The sequence below is a fragment of the Ascaphus truei genome, chromosome 14 (genome assembly GCF_040206685.1).
Source record: "Ascaphus truei isolate aAscTru1 chromosome 14, aAscTru1.hap1, whole genome shotgun sequence".
Classification (NCBI taxonomy): domain Eukaryota; kingdom Metazoa; phylum Chordata; class Amphibia; order Anura; family Ascaphidae; genus Ascaphus; species Ascaphus truei.
In genome coordinates, this window is record NC_134496.1 from 25,151,167 (window position 1) to 25,174,184 (window position 23,018).

At 42.3% G+C, this 23,018-nt stretch overlaps 1 protein-coding gene across 2 annotated transcripts in view; it reads right to left on the bottom strand.

Moving 5' to 3' along the window:
* The window catches only part of NMNAT3 (nicotinamide nucleotide adenylyltransferase 3), an 80,139-nt gene that overhangs the window by 16,918 nt on the left and 40,203 nt on the right, over window positions 1-23,018 (bottom strand). The window contains exons 1-3 of one of the 2 annotated variants that reach the window (XM_075570137.1): window positions 21,095-21,238; window positions 15,170-15,281; window positions 592-775 (exon numbers count right to left, since the gene is read on the bottom strand). In XM_075570137.1, coding sequence (XP_075426252.1) covers window positions 592-775; window positions 15,170-15,281; window positions 21,095-21,103 — 305 coding nt within the window. In that variant the 5' untranslated portion in view covers window positions 21,104-21,238. Of the gene's footprint in view, window positions 1-591; window positions 776-15,169; window positions 15,282-21,094; window positions 21,254-23,018 lie in introns of those variants that run through there. The other variant, XM_075570138.1, reaches the window with a different exon arrangement.

Sequence of the window (23,018 nt, forward strand, 5' to 3'; positions counted from 1 at the left end):
GTCAATCGACTGCTGGATGAAGGCCTCCCCAATGATCTTTTAGGTACTCTGGTACCAAGCCTCTCTTTTCCATGTCGCTCAAAAACAAATTCTGATTTAATTTTCCCATCATACTTTTGGTCTTTTGATAGCTCTTAAAATCCAGTACACACACACACACACACACACACACACACACACACACACACACACACACACACACACACGGTCTATGTATTAGACAGACAAAAGTGGTGTAATTCTAGAGGAAATCATCTGCAAAAAGAAAAAAATGTAAATAATACTGTAGGATTTTTTTATTTAATTGATCTGGAGAAATCTGTGCCTTCAGAAGTGCAGTGCTTTTGTTTTGATACACAGGTATTAACATCTCCTGGGTAAAAAACAAGAGCAACAAACGGCCCCATATTTATCCAAAACAAAGGTTTTGCGTAAACACCGATTTTTGTTTCTTATCCTGAATTTGCACTTGGAAGACAGATGCATTACTCCCATAGACCCATAAGTGTTCTAGTAACATTTTGTAATGTAACCCTAAATCGGTAGTACACATTCAGTACACCGTAAAAACTATTGAGACAAATACGGTACCTCAGCACATTCACAGTCTCCGTCCACTGGTCCTGCTCAGCCTCCCAGGAATCCACTCGAATCCAGTTTGAAGTAGTCACCGACAGCTGAGCCATGGCTACTCGGTGCTTCGCCGAGACCAGCCCCTTCTTCCCATACTTGTCATTTACTGGGGAAATGATCCCTTCCACCACTTGGTACTTCCCTTATAAATAAAATGATAACCGATGAGAGAAGCAGCAACATTTAATAGACATATCACTCTGCTTTATTTATGAGAGGTGCCCTTGCGGTTAAGGCACTCCTAGTTCAAGATCGAAAGCAATCCTTTAGACCAAGGCTCTCTTCAACTGGCGGTCCTTCCACTCTGATGCTGTTTATTTCATACTAGTTTCTTAGGCAGCTACAAATTAAATATAGTCATGTCTAAGTCTTTAAATGTATCTACAATAACATTACATTACAATACGCTTGTGGCCCTTCTAGTACTATATGTTTTCTGATCTGGCCCTTTTGGTGAAGTCATCAAAAATCCCTGCCTATTTATTTGATGTTGCTGTAGCTTAGTAACCGCAAAAAGTATAGTGCAAGCTCGTTGTATGCAATATACAAACCAACACTGTATGTTGTAACAATAACTTATTATAACAATATACATATTAAATTACTTCTATATGGAACTGATCACACAGGTTATAGATTAACTGCTCACCTATTAAATTAATGTCCTAAGAATAAAATGGTAGGTGCAAGGGAGGTAAACAACGTATGAATAACAGAGTGAACTCAGAAGAATGAGTTCAAAAGCACCCCTCTATTTGCACTCATTACCTATTTGTTGTAAATATTACTGAAACCACAAGATAAATCCCATAGCCAGGAACTAAAAGCAAAGGCGACGAAAAAACAAAAAAGTTTTAATACACAATTAAATTATACACTCAAATATTAAAATATGTGTTCAAAGATCCCCATAGAGGAGCGGTGGGGAAGTAAACTCCAGAAAATACATTCCATTCTACTGTACATGACCAGCATATCGGAGACACAGGGGAATCCCAGCGCTCCCATGACGGATATTTTGACCACTGGATAGAAGTTCTAAAACCTTGAGTCATGTGCTTTTTTTCTTTTAAGGCTTCAAGGATAAGTGTAGATTGGCATGGACATTCAAGGTTGATTATAAAATTGACATTGTTTTATAGTAGCTAACTTGCGTAGGACTGTGGTTCCCAAAGCAGGGTTGTGTTGCTTTAGTAGAGAGGTAAAAATATTGAATTTCACTTGTTAGCGGGTGCTGCTGCTTTTATAACAAACAACACAAAGCGCTGCTGTTACTGGAGGCCAGTAGAGAAAGTTCATGCAATACCTCTTCATTGTTGTACCGTGTAACATATTGCAGGCTTCAACACAAATGAATTTTTTTACCCACTCTGCTGTAACCAAGGCTCTTACTGAACCTTCACTCCCGGTGTGTTAGATATCATACCAATGTGTTCTTCAAAGATGGAATTCCCTTCTCCCATTGCTTATTTACGTGTCTGTTGTATCATTATATACTCCTTGTCAGTTCCATATAGAAGAATGAGTTCAAAAGCACCCCTCTATTTGCACTCATTACCTATTTGTTGTAAATCTTACTGAAACCACAAGATAAATCCCATAGCCAGGAACTAAAAGCAAAGGCGACGAAAAAACAAAAAAGTTTTAATACACAATTAAATCATACACTCAAATATTAAAATATGTGTTCAAAGATCCCCATAGAGGAGCGGTGGGGAAGTAGGAGGGATATGCAACTTAAGTAGCTGTATTACTAAATATAATGTATCAGAAAGTATCCCTGTCTTCTCCTGCGGTGGTAATAAACATGTGATATCCACCAAAGCTTAGCAGTTGGATAGCTGTAATCTGTGTGGTAAGTGCTTAAAGGTAGGAGTTTAGGGTCATTAGTATAGGGTGAACAAGTCACTGTAACCATCCCTCGTGGGGAAGACTATAATGTCAGTTGTTACACAATTACAATAAACCCAGAACATAGCCAGAGCCTTAGTAGCTATTGCCACATAATATTTCACAGATAAATAGAGCATCATACATTAGTAAGCATATATGAGTCACTGATAGTATACTCTATAGGGTAGCCACCCATTCCATATTAATACCCGATCCTCTAATTATACCAACACCCTAGCTCTCATCGCATGACACATAGTATATCGTTAATGTCAGATAATAGCTGCTCTTGGTAAAATAACCCGGAGTTGTAGAGGGTTGCGGCAAACCCAGACCGGAGCAGTAGATGGAGTGATAGATAACACAGTCAAACAAGATGTAACCAGCCGTGTAGAAACAGCAGGCAACTTGATACTGCTAACGGCAGAGCTGCAGGGGTGGGGAGGAAAGGGGAAAGGGTTACGGCGAACCCAAACAGAGGTAGAGAGAATACAAGCCGTGTGGACATCAATAGCATGCACCGCCGGCGCTCCTCTGTGACGTCACTCTCGGGACGTCAGTGACACCGACACGTGTTTCGCGCTTCTTCAGGGGGAGGAGTCTGCTCTTCCGATCCTGTTGCTGATATTTAGAGTGGGATTTGATTGCCTATTGGCCCATTAATGTTTTTGAAATCCATCTTGATTCCTATTTGTTGATTGGTTAAACCCTATAAGACCGGGTCATAATCGAGTGACTGTGTCACGGACATAGCGTCATGTAGTAATACTATTAGTTAACCCTACATAGTGTATGATTTTTATTGACAGACAGAGAATGATTGGTTATATATACGCAAAGTTGTATATGTCTAAAAATAAAAAGTGTATGCTATTCCGTATCCACGTCTGGGTACCAAGAACATATACCTATATCAGATGTGTATATGTAGGAGTGTATAGCCAAATTAAAGTGATCCGCCCCTAGGGTCAATACGGATCTAGTCTGATTTAACACACTGTATACCATAACCCCAAAATCCCAAAATAAACTGAATGTCATACTAGTTCACCAGGAAGGATAGTAGTGGACAATAGAACCACATTAGAGTCAGTGGACATTTATGGTTAGGCAATAATCCACTGCGTCCATAAACGTTAATGTAAATCAATGTAGGTATGCGGAGTACATATATCCTTCGTTTAGTCCGAGGGGTGACTGGGTCTGCAGTAGATAGTATACTATATATATATATATAAATATATATATATATATATATATATATATATATATATATATCAGTGACTCATATATGCTTACTAATGTATGATGCTCTATTTATCTGTGAAATATTATGTGGCAATAGCTACTAAGGCTCTGGCTATGTTCTGGGTTTATTGTAATTGTGTAACAACTGACATTATAGTCTTCCCCACGAGGGATGGTTACAGTGACTTGTTCACCCTATACTAATGACCCGAAACTCCTACCTTTAAGCACTTACCACACAGATTACAGCTATCCAACTGCTAAGCTTTAGTGGATATCACATGTTTATTACCACCGCAGGAGAAGACAGGGATACTTTCTGATACATTATATTTAGTAATACAGCTACTTAAGTTGCATATCCCCACCGCTCCTCTATGGGGATCTTTGAACACATATTTTAATATTTGAGTGTATCATTTAATTGTGTATTAAAACTTTTTTGTTTTTTCGCCGCCTTTGCTTTTAGTTCCTGGCTATGGGATTTAACTTGTGGTTTCAGTAATATTTACAACAAATAGGTAATGAGTGCAAATAGAGGGGTGCTTTTGAACTCATTCTTCTATATGGAACTGACAAGGAGTATATAATGATACAACAGACACGTAAATAAGCAATGGGAGAAGGGAATTCCATCTTTGAAGAACACATTGGTATGGTATCTAACACACCGGGAGTGAAGGTTCAGTAAGAGCCTTGGGTACAGCAGAGTGGGTAAATAAATTCATTTGTGTTGAAGCCTGCAATATGTTACACGGTACAACAATGAAGAGGTATTGCATGAACTTTCTCTACTGGCCTCCAGTAACAGCAGCGCTTTGTGTTATTTGTTATAAAAGCAGCAGCACCCGCTAACAAGTGAAATTCAATATTTTTACCTCTCTACTAAAGCAACACAACCCTGCTTTGGGAACCACAGTCCTACGCAAGTTAGCTACTATAAACCAATGTAAATTTTATAATCAACCTTGAATGTCCATGCCAATCTACACTTATCCTTGAAGCCTTAAAAGAAAAAAAACACATGACTCAAGGTTTTAGAACTTCTATCCAGTGGTCAAAATATCCGTCATGGGAGCGCTGGGATTCCCCTGTGTCTCCGATATGCTGGTCATGTACAGTAGAATGGAATGTATTTTCTGGAGTTTGTCAGATACTGAATGCATAATAATAATAAAAAAAACTCCTTCTCCTGCTTGGCAACATTTGGCCCAAACAAACATCGGCTATATTGCAAAATGTATGTATCATTTAATAATTGTATCCTTAGGGTGTAATTATGTTGCTATGAATAGAACATTAGATATTTGCGTTTTGTCTTCACTCTAAATCAAGGGTGCGCAAACTGTGTGGCGTGCAAGATTTTCGGGGGGCGGCAGTTATAGAGGTCCCACACTCCCCAAGGCATTTAAATTAAATGCCAGGGTACCGCACGAGGCCTCTATAACAAACTAATACATGCCTTACCTTACAGCGACGCGTCGCCATAGTAGCCCAGCGTCATATGATGCCGCGGGGTCACGTGACATCACGTTGCCACGGTAACGTGACGTCACATGACCCTCCCTCCCCCCGCGTCATTTGAAGCCGGGGCCGAGCAGAGTGATGGTGGGAGGGGGCGGGCGAGCCGCAGAGGAGAGCAGACAGTGGTGCGTACGGAGAAAATTTTGCGCACCCTGCTCTAAATGTCCTAATGATATTTTTGTGGGGGGGGGTGTTTGTAAGACATTAACTTGGTTTCTTTTGAGGCTATTCATGGATGCTGAAGAGACTCTATTCAGCAACCTACAGTATATAGCGTTAGCCAGAAAAATCCCCCCCAACATATCATGCACTATGGCAGGGGTGCCCAATCTTTCCCTACTGCGCCCCCCTGCCTGCTTCCCTCCCTGTTCGCGCCCCCTCTCCCTTACCTCGTCTCCAGCTCTCGGCATCAAATGACGCCGCGGGGTCACGTGACCCAGTGGTGTCATTTGACGCTGCGTTGCCATGGCAATGCGTCGTCGAAAACATCGTAAGTGAAGTTGCAGAGGCCTCATGCGATCCCCCGGCATTCATTTAAATGCCTTGGGGGGAGAGCGCAGAGCCTCTGTAACCGCTGCGCACCCCCTGAAAAATATTGCGCCCCCCAGTTTGCGCACCCCTGTGTTATGCAATGGTCCTAGGCAAATAAAAAAAGGGTCAGGTCATCGCAAACCAATACCAGTCGCCGGCGGAAGACCGGTAAGGATTTAGTGGCAACGTACAACAAGAAAAAAAAACTCACCACAGAAGATTCTTACATCAAGAGAGGATAGAGGTTGGCTGCCGTCACATGGTATTTTAGCCAATCAGATTGGGGATATAGTTCTCACAATAGTGGTTGTGAGAGTGTAATGGTTATTGGTGGCCTAGGAGGTGGGTAGTAGGGCTGTTGTGTGTATTTTTGTTTAGTGTGTGTAGCGGGGGGTGGATGAAGGGTTAGTAGCCCCAAGGATGGGTGTTTCGGCCTACTGGGTGGGTAGCAGGGGAGGGGTTAACCCCTTCATTACCTTAGCGGTATTAATGGCTAAGGTAATGAATGGGGTTAAGTCCACCGCAACCCCCCCCCCCCCCCCACCCTGCAAGGCCTAAACACCCACCAAGGGCCAAATACCACCTTCACCCACCCCCTCTACCCACAATAAGCTTGGCACTGGTGGTTAACCCCTTCATTGCCGTAGGTAATGAAGTTGCCTATAAATGCATTTTTCATGCATCAGATTCATGCCGGGGGACTCTGGTGGTGACATTAATGGATATCAGCTCCGGAGTCTACCGGCATCAATCCAATGCAGGAAAAATGCATTTTTGTTTTCTAAGTGCCGTCTCGCCACTTATCGGCAGCTTCTCACCACCTTCTTGCCAACTTTTTCTGGTGGGACGATTTGGAGAGGAAATCTATAGTCTAGAGTGGTGATCAGCCTCGATAAGCTGATAGGGGCTACTAGAATTGAGCGAGTTTGAGAAACTGGCGATAAATAGCTTCGTGCAGCGCGTTTGGTGATTTATTTTTTTGCCGGCAAATAAAACCCTGCGATTTTTGTTCTTATTGATGGCTTATCGGGGTTTACTGACTCGCTGTAGGCTTTTTTAGCGATAAGTAGCTTATCGCTGCTTACAGCATGAGGCCCATAGTGTAATTACGCTATTGCACGAATAGCCCAGTATGTATGGGATTAGGGGGGGTTAGGATGGGGTGGGTGTTGGAGTTATGTGCCCCAGGAAGAGAGATTAGGCCGCCTGGGTGTGGGGATAAGCCCTTTTATGCCATAGTGGTTATACCTCTTTGTCATTGAATGGTTAGTTAAGTAGCTAGTTGTATGTAGGTCTTTATTTATATAGCGCCATTAATGTGCAGAGCGCTTCACAGTAGTAATACACATGACATAATAATATAAATAACAAATAATACAAATAACAGATTATGGGAATAAGTGCTTCCGACATAAAAGTAACATTTCGGAAGGTGTCCCTGCCCTGCAGAGCTTACAATCTAAGTAGGAAGACCGTACAGAGACAGTAGGAGGGTATTCTGGTAAGTACATCTGCAGGGGGCCAAGCTTTATGCATCATGTATAGTATTGGCCACGGTGCTACTCATATGCTTCTTAAAGCAAGTGTGTCTTAAGGTGGGTCTTAAAGGTGGATAGAGAGGGTGCTAGTCGGGTATTGAGGTAAGGGCATTCCAGAGGTGTGGGGCAGTCAGTGAGAAGGGTTTAAGGTGGGAGAGGGCTTTAGATACAAAGAGGGTAGAGAGCAGAACGCAAGAGTCGGAATGGTGCATAGCGAGAAATTAGGGCTGAGATGAAAGGAGGGGCAGAACAGTGTAAAGCTTAGGAGAACTAACCTGTTAGTACCTTCATGCATACAATGGCTACCAGAGGGTTAATTACATTTTATTATTGACTATGCCAAGTATATATACTATAACAATATATACCTAGCATCTTCAGTGTTTCACAGCAAAAAGCAAAAACAAAGAAAGAATGTTAGGCCACAGGGATGTTTATCCTCCCTGCTATTTTCTTAGGTGTCTCTTCCCCCGAAAAGGTTTTCTGATAAATGTAATATAGAATTAGCTGAAAAAGTGCAAACATTTTCAGGTGAAGAGGTTGGATACATTTTTGTGAAGCAGCAGCAGCTACTTCGGAGTATAAAGAATAGGCCCCTTAGGCTACAAATGGCTAATGCGGTTTGTATCTCAAACCTGATTACAAACTATTACTCAAGCTATGTTTCTGTGACAAGGGAATAAGTTTTTCATTTCTACATTGCTTCATTTCTGATTTCCATGCTGGTTAGAAGTGAAAAAAACTGAAAACGTGAGTCCTTTATGAACTCACTGATCAGGCACATGAATGGAAGGAGAGCTACGGTGCATATTTGCCACCAGTGAACCTACAGCAGGTACAACAGTTTGCTGAACTAACTTCTTCCAATAGATGACAAGCTCATTCAGTCAACATGCTCATTTTCTCCCAGAGACTGCCAATTAACATATTACTGGTGAGATGGTGTTTGTGACGTGGATACTCTTCCACTGAAGTTGTGACGAGAGTGGACTCATCCAACTCACATCACATAGAACTCCCAATGGCTTTTAGATAAGAACTTTTTAAGAGGCATCCTGTAGCAAAATGTCAGTTTAGTGATCCAGCGTCTAAAAGAGCTTTCTGCTTTTTGATAATGAGAACAGGGTTACTGTTCCTCAGCCTATTCCTCAGAAATATATTGGGATTGTTCCATCTTCCTAATTATACGTAATCCAGTTACTTCATTCTAAAACCCTGGCCAGCTTTTATTTACTGATGAAAACGAGTAGGCAAACTCCAGGAAATGCTGGTTAGCATCGCACCACTCACAAAAGGATACATCACACCAGATATCCTCAAGTGCATATGTTCAGCTATTCCTTTACCAGCTCCTATCACAATCATTATTGATTTTTTCTAGTCTGGTATAGTCTTAATGTTCTACAAGAAAAGCCGTAAAAGGAAGAGTCCAGTTAATAAATTTCCAGCCTTCTCCAATACCTTTGGTATATATTGATACAATAATTTTTCTTTATACAATGAAACAAGCACAGTACATGGTAGCAGAGTAGAGGAATAAACCTCCAAGCCCGACGCTACAGTACATGGTAGAACAATATAAATGCAGGGAACCAATACTGAAAAGGGCTCACAATCTAATAGTAATACTAAAGATAAACAGTAATTGCATGGGGTTTACAGACCTAATATTGGATCTCAGACAAGATTATACTACTTCAGAGGCCAGTACCACAGTCCTCTTATCTAATGCACAACTCTTGGGTGCACAGTTGTGGTCAACAACTATTAAACTGCATTTCCTTTGAAGTCTACTAGGCTGTATTAAAACAGCAAGTGGCATGTGTCTGACTTTCTCCTCGCTAATAGATGTGTTATTTATAATGCTACCTGTCAAGCTTGCTGATAAGGTTAATGAATCATCAACTCTAGTGTCAGTTGCAGTCACAGCTTCCCAAACCCACAGATAATGAGCATTTTAATTGACCACTGTTTATCTTTCCAGGACTCCGGTGGCATTAAGCAACACGATTATCACGCCTTCCAATCACCCTAAAACATGAGTTACAACGTCTACGTTCAGCCAGGCTTCAAAGTCTTGGATAAAGCAGCACAATAGGCAGAACTGGCACATGGATTCGGGAAAGGAGATAAGACCACTAATACGGAGAAAAGCAGCTTTTGTCGGGTCCTTGTGCCATGGAGCTTGGTTCCAACTCGTTGGTTGTGTTAATTAAATGTGAAAATGTGCTTGTGTTTTTCATTTACAGCAAAAGAACCAAATCCTTGAAGCAATTACTCTGAATGGAAGAGATTGTGCATCCTAGTTTAATTCAGGTTAGAATCATCGGTTAATAAGATGGATCCACTAAACACCTTGATTAATGCAAATAATAGTATGTTAAAAAAACAACACATTTTTAAACACAAACTTTTAACAAGCCTTTACTTCTCATTTTAACTTCTATCAACTATTGTGTTGTTCTGTGGCGAGTACACATTACATGACTGCTGATACTGGTACACCTATATTAAAACAACATTTACTTTTTAGTGATTGTGTATATATATACACACACACACACACACACACACACACACACACACACACACACACACACACACACTATGTTCAGGAAAAAGGGATACATTTCGTTTTTCATCATATCTTAAATATTTCTCGCTCAATCCCCATGAAAATTTGCACAATTGTAGGTCTGTTATGTAAATTAACACTACACTATATAAGAAGCGCAAAGTAGACAATCAACTGACGTTTGATTGATGTCACTGGTACTTTGGATATATTACAGATACTCTGCGGTAGTTTCGTGTTCATTAAAAACGAGAAATCAGAGATTTTCCTTCGTAGCTTGCAAAAGGTGTTAAATCTGAAACATTAAGATTACTATCAAATTTAAGTTCAACGTGCGTATTAAAAATCCCCTCCTCCTGCTGAAACGCGAGCCGGAAGACGAGAACACAGCTGTCTGATTGCATCATGGATAAAGCGCTAGTCCAGCTGCTCCCAAAACTGAACGATATGTTGTTTTACAAAAAAAAAATGTAGGCCTGCTGGCGACCATCCTTTATCAGGATGCATTTTGGACCATAATTCTTGTTCTGTCTCAAGCACTTTGTAACGCGCTTATCTTCAACGATAAACACAATTTTGTAACTATGCACATGATGAGGTCATCACTCCATCTCCAATTCCAAAGAATGTTTATTCGAGTAGCAAATAATTCTTAAATGTAATAAACGGTGACAGACCTATAATTGCTAACATTTTCATGAAAATTGAATAATTTTTCTGCAATTTATGACAAAAAAATAAAAAAGGCGTCATGTTTTTTCTGAACACCGTGTATGTATATACATATATTTTTAACTAAAACAGAGCAAAGAAGATTTCATTTACTTTGCTTTGATTTTCTGTTTTCTGGAAAATAGGTGCTTTAAAGCTGCAGTTCAAGCAATATCCTGCATGTGGTTTTTTATATTAAATAAATCAGTTCTATACTATGAGAAAATATTTGTCTTAATTTTTTTTTTTTTAATAAAATATGCTACATCTTTAATGTATTATAATGTAACAAGCATTTTTGTTCCTATGGAAACCATTTAGAAATTCACACACCCTTCCTCTTCTGAGACAGGTTCTGGCTCTTGAGCCCTGCCCTCTCTCTAGCAGTGCACCAATTGGAACTAGTAACTGCCTGGTCACATGATCTTCCACACAGAACTTTGCATTGTGGGTACTGTTTTGCAGTAATAATTGAATTAAATAACCCTGTGCAAAACAAATCGATTACAGGAGAACAGATCAGAGAAACAAGGTGATTCTGGCGCAACAGCCAAAAGTGGGTCCCAAACAGTTGGTATTAAAAATATTTCTTTATTGATCCATCTAAAAAAGTGGAGTCACTAACCCTCCTATGCGTTTCTTGTTTCAAAAACACTTTATCAACTGCTTGATAAAGTGTTTTTGTAACATGAAACGCGTAGGAGGGCTAGTGACTCCACTTTTTTAGATGGATCAATAAAGAAATATTTTTAATACCAACTGTTTGGGACCCACTTTTGGCTGTTGCGCCAGAATCACCTTGTTTCTCTGATTTACCTCTCTGCTCCATTCTGGACGCTTACCAGGACTTCAGGATTGAGAGATTTCTGTGAGTACTTTCTTATTCATGATTGCTCAATGTGAGTCCAGGGACCATCCCAATGAGGGTTTGATGGTGGTTTTTTAGCCTTACACCTTACCCTTCAGGGTACATTGGCCCACCTGGGGACTTTAGTACTTTCAAACAGTTTATCCATATCCTTATCCAGTCCTGTTTTATGAGCATATATATTAAAGGGATTCAGTGCTGAAGCGCCTTTGTCACTTGGAAACACGAGAACAGATCAATCTGCTATTTAGCTAATCACTTGTCAGTGTGCAGATTGTATAGATGCACATATTGAATTGAAAATTTTTTTTTTTTTAAACTATTTTTTAAAAATGGCAGCTTGAACTGAAGTTTTAAGCGTGGTACCTTTGTCTATAGAACAAACATTTTTACGGCGTCTTTCCACCCTTATGATCCCTTTATAATATGTTTTATTTTCACCGTTTTCTAACCTTAAGGGAGCATTTTTTAACATTAGATATGAAGCAGGAAGGTCTCTGTAGCTGAACTCCATCAATTGTAGCTTCAGGGACTCCCTTCTGCCCGAGATACATACTTGAGAAGTTCATGGCTGGTACTTCCTGGTTGTTGAATGACCTGCGGTATGTGGCTTCCTATTGGTATTCCCGTGTGGTGGGAGATTTGAGCGAAGGCTGCTACCAGCATGGGTTACAAAGGCGGGTATCTTGGAAGCAGGGGGTCCCCGGAGATGAAATTGCCAGGGTCTAGCTACGAAAAAAACCCTACTTCATACCTGGGAAGGCTGTGGGTTTATTAAGATGACCACAAACGTGAACCTTCTCAGAGTTACTGAAAAAACTAATCTGGAATCACTTCGGGGTTTCCTTTCCCGGTTAAGCCTGGTAACATTGATTCAGTGTTAACGCTAGCTGTCAATTTACCATTCAGAGTAGGGCAAAGTTATTGTTCAATTGGTCCTGGAGAGATGTAGATTAGTCGTAGGTTGTAATACTTTTTAACCATTTCATTGGTGAGGGTGTTTGTTCTGTCCTGGGTCTCAGTAAAATTTGACAGACAGCTGAAATAATGAATCATGAATAAATGGAGTCTTCTTTGAATCTTTGATTATATTTATTTCCAGGAACAAACAAACAGTAATGAAGGGAAACTGTTCTAAAATGCACAAAATAAGGAGTACGGTAAAAAACAAAACAAAAAACACCAATGCTATCCCTAGGAGAGCAGGGGTGTGAGACAAAGCCACAGACAGCCAGAGCTGAGAGTCCAACCTCCAGCACCGACCATCAGGGAAAAACAGGAAACACTCCCTAAAAGCAGGAAGAGATACAAAACAAGACCCCAGGGGAGGGGGAAGAGTAGTTGCTGAGGCAACAGGCAGATGAACAGTTCTGGTAAGAAGATATATAGAAGCAGAGGAGACAGGAAAAGGAGGAACTGAAGCAAAGCGTTACTAAGCAACAGCAAGAGAAAATCACAGAGCTGGAGACAGCACAGCGTTTGTAACACCCCAGTGCTGAAGACATGATGTTGAAGTATTTGGCGCCAACAGTGTTCAAGCCCCAACAATGATAATATTCTTGCAAAAGACGCAAACAAATTATATATTTTTATTTATTGAACGAAGGGGTGGGGGGACAACAACAGATGTTATGAAGAGCAATAGCCTAAAGGCTCTTATTACGTATGATAGAAGTCATGCATGGTTGCTCATTTTCTGGATCAGTGTGACCTCGAACCGTTGACATCACAGGAATGACATCATAATAGGAGAGCCGCCACATGATGGCTAGTGTTGCAGGGATTGTGGCCACGGATGTGGGACAACCCTCGGGTACAAAAGAGGTTAATGGAGGAGGTGTCAGCAGGGAGGTGAAGAAGTCAGATTGTTGTAAAAACGGACAGGTTGTGCATTACAGATTGCCCTATAAAACACTATTGCAACTGTGAAGAATTCCTTTCTTAGTCCATTAAAAGATATTACACTCTGCAATTAATGTACCATTCAGAATGTGTCTTTCAGACCTAAATAGTTAATGCTTTTAAACAGATTGTAATTGGTGAAAAAAAGGGTTATATTGTAGAGAAAGGCCTACATGATTAAGTATGCAAACACAACTTGCTACGTGGGACTAGTGCTACCACGTGTGTGGGTCTCATCTGTCATTATATCCAGACACTTCTACATATAATCACAATCCAGCCTCTCCTTCATATCCTATTAACACCCACAAAGCTCATGAATGATTTAAAATGTTTCGGCGTAGGTTTTTAAATAGAAACCAAAAAGGTTATAAAGTCACAGCAGGAGTCACAAAGACTCCAATTAAACTTGACTTTGACCTCACACGGAGAAGAAAGAGGTTCAGTTTCACAATTGCTGTATTTTATAGCATTATAAAAAAATTGTTTTAGTCCTTGATTGTAATCTGTAACATACAGAACACCCACAAGCTCATATTGAACCCCCAAAATAACCACAACATATATAAGCATATGTCACAGAGGAGTGCTACTGAGCATGGCAATATATATATTTAAAACCAGAGACATAACATAAAACACAGACAGCGCTCAGTGCACATCCAGTAAAACTTATACACGGTACAGTGCCTAAATATACATGTATTGATATCTATTAAATAAAATGGTCTTTTAGTTAAACATTTTGGCCAAATTGTTGTAAGCCCCTGAGCCACTACACAGCAGACTACATCTCAAGGGTCCCTAACACTAATATAAATGCTTAATAACCTGTGCATTACCATGAAGAATGATTTATAATACATCTGTCAAAATGTAGGCACTGTACCGTGTATAAGTTATACTGGATGTGCACTGAGCTCTGTCTGTGTTTTATGTTATGTCTCTGGTTTTAAATTTGTAATCTCTAACCCAAGAATCATAAATGTATGGTAGAGATGTAACCGTGCCATTGGCCACAGTCATTACACAAGGTCTGGTAACCAAAGGGTATCTCTGGTATGGTGAAGTTACCATACAGTAGTTACATAGTTAAGCAGTAGATGAGGTTGAAAAAAAGACATACATACATCAAGTTCAACCTATGCTAACTTTAGACGACAGATACTTTATCCTACATCCGTACTTACAGTATATTGATCCAGAGGAAGGCAAACAAAAACCCCAGTGACATATTATCTAATGATATCTCATAGGGGGAAAAATATATTCCTTCTTGACTCCAAGAATCTACTCCCTGGATCAACATCCTTCCCATGTTTACTTATTTGTTATATCCCTGTATACCTTCCCTTTCTAAAGAGATGTCCAACCTGTTGTTGAACAAATATATTGTATCTGCCATCACAGTCTCCATGGGTAATGAATAGTAACCATAGTATAGCAGGATACATATCAAAATATATACCACGTAATGGCCGGAATTGGCGTTTGGCCGCCGAAGAACCCTTCACCGCAACCGCTCGTCACTCACCCACCAGCTGTTTCACCAATAAGGTAAGTACATTAAGGGGGTTTGGCAGTTAGGGTAGGAGGATTAAGGAGAGGGGTTTAAGGGTAAGAGATTTAGGTTTTCAGGGTAGGAAATTATGGTAAGGTGTTTACGTTTTTAGCGTAGGGGGTAGAGTTAGTATTAGGGGTGAAGATTAGGGGTTTTTATGGTAAGGGGTAAGGTTAGGGGCTTACCTTGGCAGCGAAACGGCCGGTGGAGAGATGTGGGCAGCAACACAGGCACGGCCAAATGTCCCAGACAGACACTGGTAGAGGACGCACTTGTGCATTTAATAAAGAGCTGTACCTGCAATGTTCATGGAACGCAATAGATATTCATAATTTGGCAATAGCTTTTAATGACCAACTTTAAGGCTCTTCATTGATTTCCAGATCTCAAAGAAACCCTTATTCAACAGATGTCTTGTTTTGCATTCCTAACTGAACATCATTTGTAATGTGAAATCTGAAAAGATATCCCAGACATCTGAATTTATAAGCAACTCATGAGACAAAGCAACGTCTAACCTTGGGTTTAGATTGAATCTACCCACATACGTATTCTTCTGTTGGGGTTAACAGCCATAATTCGCATTCCAACAGTCTGCAATACACGTGTCTTTCAAAAACCACGACTGTATTAGAGAAATGCATTATAAACTTTATTATTATTACACACTGGGCAATATTTACTAAGCAGTGCTACGCCATAAGACAGCTTCCTGCACCGGACAAACTTTTACACCCGATTCACTCTGATAGAATTATGCCGAAACGAGACCTATAGTAAGTGCAGGACAAATCATTACAGATAAAGGTTGCATTAATGTCGTGTGTTCAATATCAATACATCTTTTTTCCTTAAAAAAACCCAAAAAAAAACGACATTACTAGCATTAATGTCTATTCACCTCCCCCAATCAAAAATATGCTTTAATTATCTCTTTTGTCATCTCCCTCTCTTCTTCTTATCACCATTTGTCCTCAATTTATTTCTGCAATTCCTACATGCTTCACTTAACACTGCATTACTTGAGCGCTACAGTGTGTAGTTTGTTATTGCATATAATCCATCACAATCTAAATTAAAAATATACATTATAATGTATATTGCAAAAAACAAAAAAACAGAAACACAAAATGTTTCCTTTTACGCTGTATAACTATGGAGGGGACAGCAATATTCGGTCAGCAATATATATATGGAATGCCAGTGTCTGTACTGATTCCTAAAACGGTGGTTTTAATACTTCTATACCTGGCGATTAGACTCGAACTCAGAGCTCAGAAATGCAAATGCAACTTTCTCTGCACACATCCTGTAATTGCATACGCATCAGAAACAGCAGCTGTAAATGCTTGTTTAATCACACAATGTGAAGTATAGCCAGTGTTCATTTATTTCTACCCGTTCTGCCAGCAGTAATATAATCAGTGAATGTGTCCACAATCCAATCCAAGTATGGGCAGAGAAACATGGGACATGCACAGCTTAAAAATAAACTTACTGTACAATATAATGTTGCAAAGCACCTCTATACGAAGTAGCCACACAAAGAAAAGCAACACTTTGTGGAGAACAAAGACTGTAAAGTGTAAGGTGGGCAATACATGGCTGGGGAGTCTCATGCAGATCACAGGGCTTCACCTGTGACCCCCAACCACAACCCACCCCAGGTGCCGTTCCCCGCTCCCTCTGCACTGGGGAGAGGGGGAGATGTTGCTGCCACTGATTGTAGCTTCTCACCGCTCCCTCTGCTGCATAATCACACTGATAAATACTGCCCTGCTCCTCCTGTGCCAATCATTCTCACCACTGCCTGCTCCTCCTGTGCCAATCCTTCTCACCACTGCCTGCTCCTCCTGTGCTAATCAATCATTCTCACCACTGCCTGCTCCTCCTGTGCTAATCATTCTCACCGCTGCCTGCTCCTCCTGTGCTAATCAATCATTCTCACCACTGCCTGCTCCTCCTGTGCTAATCATTCTCACCGCTGCCTGCTCCTCCTGTGCTAATCAATCATTCTCACCACTGCCTGCTCCTCCTGTGCTAATCATTCTCACCGCTGCCTGCTCCTCCTGTGCTAATCATTCTCACCACTTCCTGCTCCTTCTGTGCCAATCATTCTCACCGCTGCCTGCTCCTCCTATGCTAATCAATCATTCTCACCACTGCCTGCTCCTCCTGTGCTAATCATTCTCACCGCTGCCTGCTCCTCCTGTGCTAATCATTCTCACCACTGCCTGCTCCTCCTGTGCTAATCATTCTCACCGCTGCCTGCTCCTCCTGTGCCAATCATTCTCACCGCTGCCTGCTCCTCCTGTGCTAATCAATCATTCTCACCACTGCCTGCTCCTCCTGTGCTAATCATTCTCACCACTGCCTGCTCCTCCTGTGCTAATCATTCTCACCGCTGCCTGCTCCTCCTGTGCCAATCATTCTCACCGCTGCCTGCTCCTCCTGTGCCAATCATTCTCACCGCTGCCTGCTCCTCCTGTGCTAATCATTCTCACCACTGCCTGCTCCTCCTGTGCTAATCATTCTCACCACTGCCTGCTCCTCCTGTGCTAAACATTTTCACCGCTGCCAGCTCCTCCTGTGCTAATCATTCTCACCGCTGCCTGCTCCTCCTGTGCTAATCATTCTCACCACTGCCTGCTCCTCCTGTGCTAATCATTCTCACCACTGCCTGCTCCTCCTGTGCTAATCAATCATTCTCACCGCTGCCTGCTCCTCCTGTGCTAATCATTCTCACCACTGCCTGCTCCTCCTGTGCCAATCATTCTCACCACTGCCTGCTCCTCCTGTGCTAATCATTCTCACCACTGCCTGCTCCTCCTGTGCTAATCATTCTCACCGCTGCCTGCTCCTCCTGTGCTAATCATTCTCACCACTGCCTGCTCCTCCTGTGCTAATCATTCTCACCACTGCCTGCTCCTCCTGTGCTAAACATTTTCACCGCTGCCTGCTCCTCCTGTGCTAATCATTCTCACCGCTGCCTGCTCCTCCTGTGCTAATCATTCTCACCGCTGCCTGCTCCTCCTGTGCTAATCATTCTCACCGCTGCCTGCTCCTCCTGTGCTAATCATTCTCACCGCTGCCTGCTCCTCCTGTGCCAATCACTCACCACTGCCTGCTCCTCTCCTGTGCCAATCATTCTCACCGCTGCCTGCTCCTCTCCTGTGCCAATCATTCTCACCATTGCCTGCTCCTCTCCTGTGCCAATCATTCTCACCATTGCCTGCTCCTCTTCTGTGCTAATCATTCTCACCGCTACCTGCTCCTCTCCTGTGCCAATCATTCTCACCGCTGCCTGCTCCTCTCCTGTGCCAATCATTCTCACCGCTGCCCTGCTCCTCCTGTGCTAATCATTCTCACTGCTGCCTGCTCCTCTCCTAATTATTCTCACCGCTGCCTGCTCCTTTCCTGTGCCAATCAATCATTCTCACCACTGCCTGCTCCTCTCCTGTGCCAATCATTCTCACCGCTGCCTGCTCCTCTCCTGTGCTAATCATTCTCACCGCTGCCTGCTCCTCTCCTGTGCTAATCATTCTCACCACTGCCTGCTCCTCGCCTGTGCCAATCATTCTCACTGCTACCTGCTCCTCTCCTGTGCTAATCATTCTCACCACTGCCTGCTCCTCTCCTGTGCTAATCATTCTCACCACTGCCTGCTCCTCGCCTGTGCCAATCATTGTCACCGCTGCCTGTTCCTCTCCTGTGCTAATCATTCTCACCGCTGCCTGCTCCTCCTGTGCTAAACATTCTCACCGCTGCCTGCTCCTCCTGTGCTAATCATTCTCACCGCTGCCTGCTCCTCCTGTGCTAATCATTCTCACCGCTGCCTGCTCCTCCTGTGCTAATCATTCTCACCGCTGCCTGCTCCTCCTGTGCTAATCATTCTCACCGCTGCCTGCTCCTCCTGTGCTAATCATTCTCACCGCTGCCTGCTCCTCCTGTGCTAATCATTCTCACCGCTGCCTGCTCCTCCTGTGCCAATCATTCTCACCACTGCCTGCTCCTCTCCTGTGCCAATCATTCTCACCGCTGCCTGCTCCTCTCCTGTGCCAATCATTCTCACCATTGCCTGCTCCTCTCCTGTGCTAATCATTCTCACCGCTACCTGCTCCTCTCCTGTGCCAATCATTCTCACCGCTGCCTGCTCCTCTCCTGTGCCAATCATTCTCACCGCTGCCCTGCTCCTCCTGTGCTAATCATTCTCACTGCTGCCTGCTCCTCCTGTGCTAATCATTCTCACCGCTGCCTGCTCCTCCTGTGCTAATCATTCTCACCACTGCCTGCTCCTCCTGTGCTAATCATTCTCACCACTGCCTGCTCCTCCTGTGCTAATCATTCTCACCGCTGCCTGCTTCTTTCCTGTGCCAATCAATCATTCTCACCACTGCCTGCTCCTCTCCTGTGCCAATCATTCTCACCACTGCCTGCTCCTCTCCTGTGCTAATTATTCTCACCGCTGCCTGCTCCTCTCCTGTGCCAATCATTCTCACCGCTGCCTGCTCCTCTCCTGTGCTAATCATTGTCACCGCTGCCTGTTCCTCTCCTGTGCTAATCATTGTCACCGCTGCCTGCTCCTCTCCTGTGCTAATCATTATCACCGCTGCCTGTTCCTCTCCTGTGCTAATCACTAGTTCCCAATATAAGAAGAGAAGCGGGACAGGATTCATCAGCAAACTGGCATTAAGTTGAGTGGAGATGGTGTGGAGAAGATGCTACCCGCAGTGGTAACATGTGTCCCTTTCGAGAGCACAAGGGACACACGTTTGGCCTTTGTAGTACACCATGTTGCCCACCACCCCAAAGTAATGTCACCACACACGGACATGTATGGGCAGCATTGGTGTCTTCCAGTACATTTAGGTATCTTGCTGAATAGAACCAAGTAACCAAACAGAACGTTTTCAGACAAAATAGCTGATTTTGATTGTTTCCAACCTCCCTTAATATATATGTATAAATATCAAGTAAAATGGTCTTTTAGTTTAACATTTTTGGCCAAAATTGTTGTAAGCCCCTGAGCCAACTGCACGGCAGACCACAATTCAGGGGTCCCTAACGCTAATATAAATTCTTAATAACCTGTGTAGTATATATAGGATGGTCCAAGAACAACCACAGAAAAGAAATCCCATAGATTTGCACTCAACTTAAAAATATATCTGAGTAGATGGAAACAGATTTCCAAACCATATAGGATACCAGAAGGTTTAAAATACAAAACAAAAAATCTTTAATTAAATATTGATTAACTCTTCTAATGAAAATACATAAAACATATATTTATATAAATTTAACTATTATATAAAATCACCTAAAAGGTGCTCTAATGAAGGTGACAACGGAGTATGCCAGCGTGCAATATGGTATGGTAAATAGCGCATATGGGTGCCTGAAATAGGTACACTCTCTAATGTGGATAGATGTTCAAATCATACAATAATGAAGCTGAATTTTATGCGTCTATTTGTATCACCAGCAGCTGATGGTTTGAATGTCCACGCGGGCAGGCTATAATATGCCTCCCGTGCTGAGTCTTGACACACAAGTTAACCGGCTTTAATAAGCCCAAAATACCCATAGGGCGTCACCACATACTATGCAATAATGATCCTATGTTATGTGCTCCTCGCAATAGAATCTACTCAAATCATTGCCTAAATTATGCACAGTTTGTGTGGTGTGCATTTACACCCAATCGTATTATACAACCAGTCAGCTGCAGGGTCACTGGCATTCACTCGCGCTCCGTCTCAGACTCCAGAACAGCAACCGGCTGACGTCATTAGTTAGCGCGTGGTGTAGGCCAAAAATGTTAAACTAAAAGACCATTTTACTTGATATTTATACATATATATTCGGGCACTGTACCGTGTATGAGTTTCACTGGATGTGCTAAAAACTGAGCTCTGTCTGTGTTTTATGTTCTGTCTCTGATTTTAAATATATATTGCCATGCTCAGTAGCACTCCTCTGTGACACTCATATGCTTATATATATATATGTTGTGGTTACTTTGGGGGTACAATAGGAGCTTGTTAGGTGTCCAGTATGTTTTCCAACCTCCCTGCATCATTAGAGCATCTTACAGAATATGCACCTACCTGTTTCATGCAGGTGGTCCCGGGCCAGCTCAAACAAGCGCAGGTGCATATGTGTGATGGGATTGAAGGAACCGCATGCAAGCAGCACCAGAGGAATCCTGCTGATCATTTTGGCATCTGTCCTCTAAGGATATTGCTAATCATTCACAGCTCAAATACCTGTGAAGAAGAAATGTGCATCAATACAAACAGATGGAATTACAACTGGATCACATTTCAAAGAGTTTACAATGTACATTTTAAAAACTGATGGAATATCCCAAGTTCACACACCTTCCAACAAGAAAACCAGTAGCTCAGGGATTGTATTGTATTGTATGTCTTTATTTATATAGCGCCATTAATGTACATAGCGCTTCACAGTAGTAATACACGTGGTAATCAAATAAATAAAAGATAATATAAATAACAGATCATGGGAATAAGTGCTTTAGACATAAAAGTAACAATAAGGACGAGGAGTCCCTGCCCCGAGGATCTTACAGTCTAATTGGTAGGTAGGGAGAAAGTACAGAGACAGTAGGAGGGAGTTCTGGTAAGTGCGTCTGCAGGGTGGCCAACTCCAGTCCTTAAGGGCCACCAACAGGTCAGGTTTAAGGATATCCCTGCTTTAGCATAGGTGCTCAACTAGTACTGAGCCATCTGTGCTGAAACAGGGATATCCTTAAAACCTGATCTGTTGGTGGCCCTTGAGGACTGGAGTTGGCCACTCCTGTAGTAGCTGATATGTAGCCTATTAAATTCTCCAATTGATAAATAAAACCAGTGCTCCAATCTCTCGCGGACATAAGAAGCCATACTAACTAACCGGTGCGATGCCATCAGGAGCCTTACAACCCATGTAAGTGAATGGACCATAAGGTGCCTTGCATCTTTGCATTGTTACAGTAACTATGGCTTCACATCTGAACATCTGGACTTGACACATTGCCACCAACAGGCTCATGACCACAATGATGCTCCCGATATTAAATGTAACATGTACATAGCCTTGGGCTTGAGTTTAATACCAGTTCACATCTTCCATCAAAAAATTGTTGCACTGCATTAGGTAACGTGTGCTACAGCTGATTCAAAAATATCACAATCACTATTCCATTATCCCTACTAATAGCTTGTCCAACAACACATTTGTTTTCCATCTTGTTGGAATCACTAAAATAATTAGTACGTGAAAAGCCCTAAATACACACCTGATGTACCTTTGGGATTATAATTTGGAGTAGTTTATGACGCTCATTTTTTCTTTGTTGCTGTAAATGTTTATTATTCTAAATCAGGGGGGCTCCATTCCAGTTCTCAAGAACCCCCAATGGGTCAGGTTTTCAGGATATCCCTGCTTCAGTACAGTTGGCTCAATCAGTCCCGGCTTCAATCACTGATTGAGCCACCTGTGCTGAAGCAAGGATATCCTGAAAACCCAACCTGTTGGTGGCCCTGGAGGACTGGAGTTGCCCACTCATGCCCTAAGACAGGGGTGTGCAAACTAGGGGGTGAGATTTCTTTTGGGGTGGCGTGTCGGTTACAGAGGCTCCGCGCTCTTCCTCAGGGCATTTAAATGAAATGCAGCGGGACCGCACAAGGCCTCTGTAACTGTAACTCACTGATGAAACCGAGTAGGTGAAACGCGTAGAGTGATGTTTACTACACTGGCCGGAACCCCTGGGAGCGGATGACATCACTTCCGGTTTTCGGTGAGACGCATCCGTGACACGCACGCTACACCAGAGGGATACTAGAGACATCACTCATCCGGCTGCTGAGATCCACTGCGTGTGATCTGAATGCTTTTTTTAAACCTTGAACCATGTGAGTGCATTGTTTTTCACTTACCTTTTGTAAATTTGTATACAGTCTGCACTATGTCCGGTTTTATTTACACCAAGGTCCTTTGAAGCCTTTATCCATGTGGTGAAGATTGACT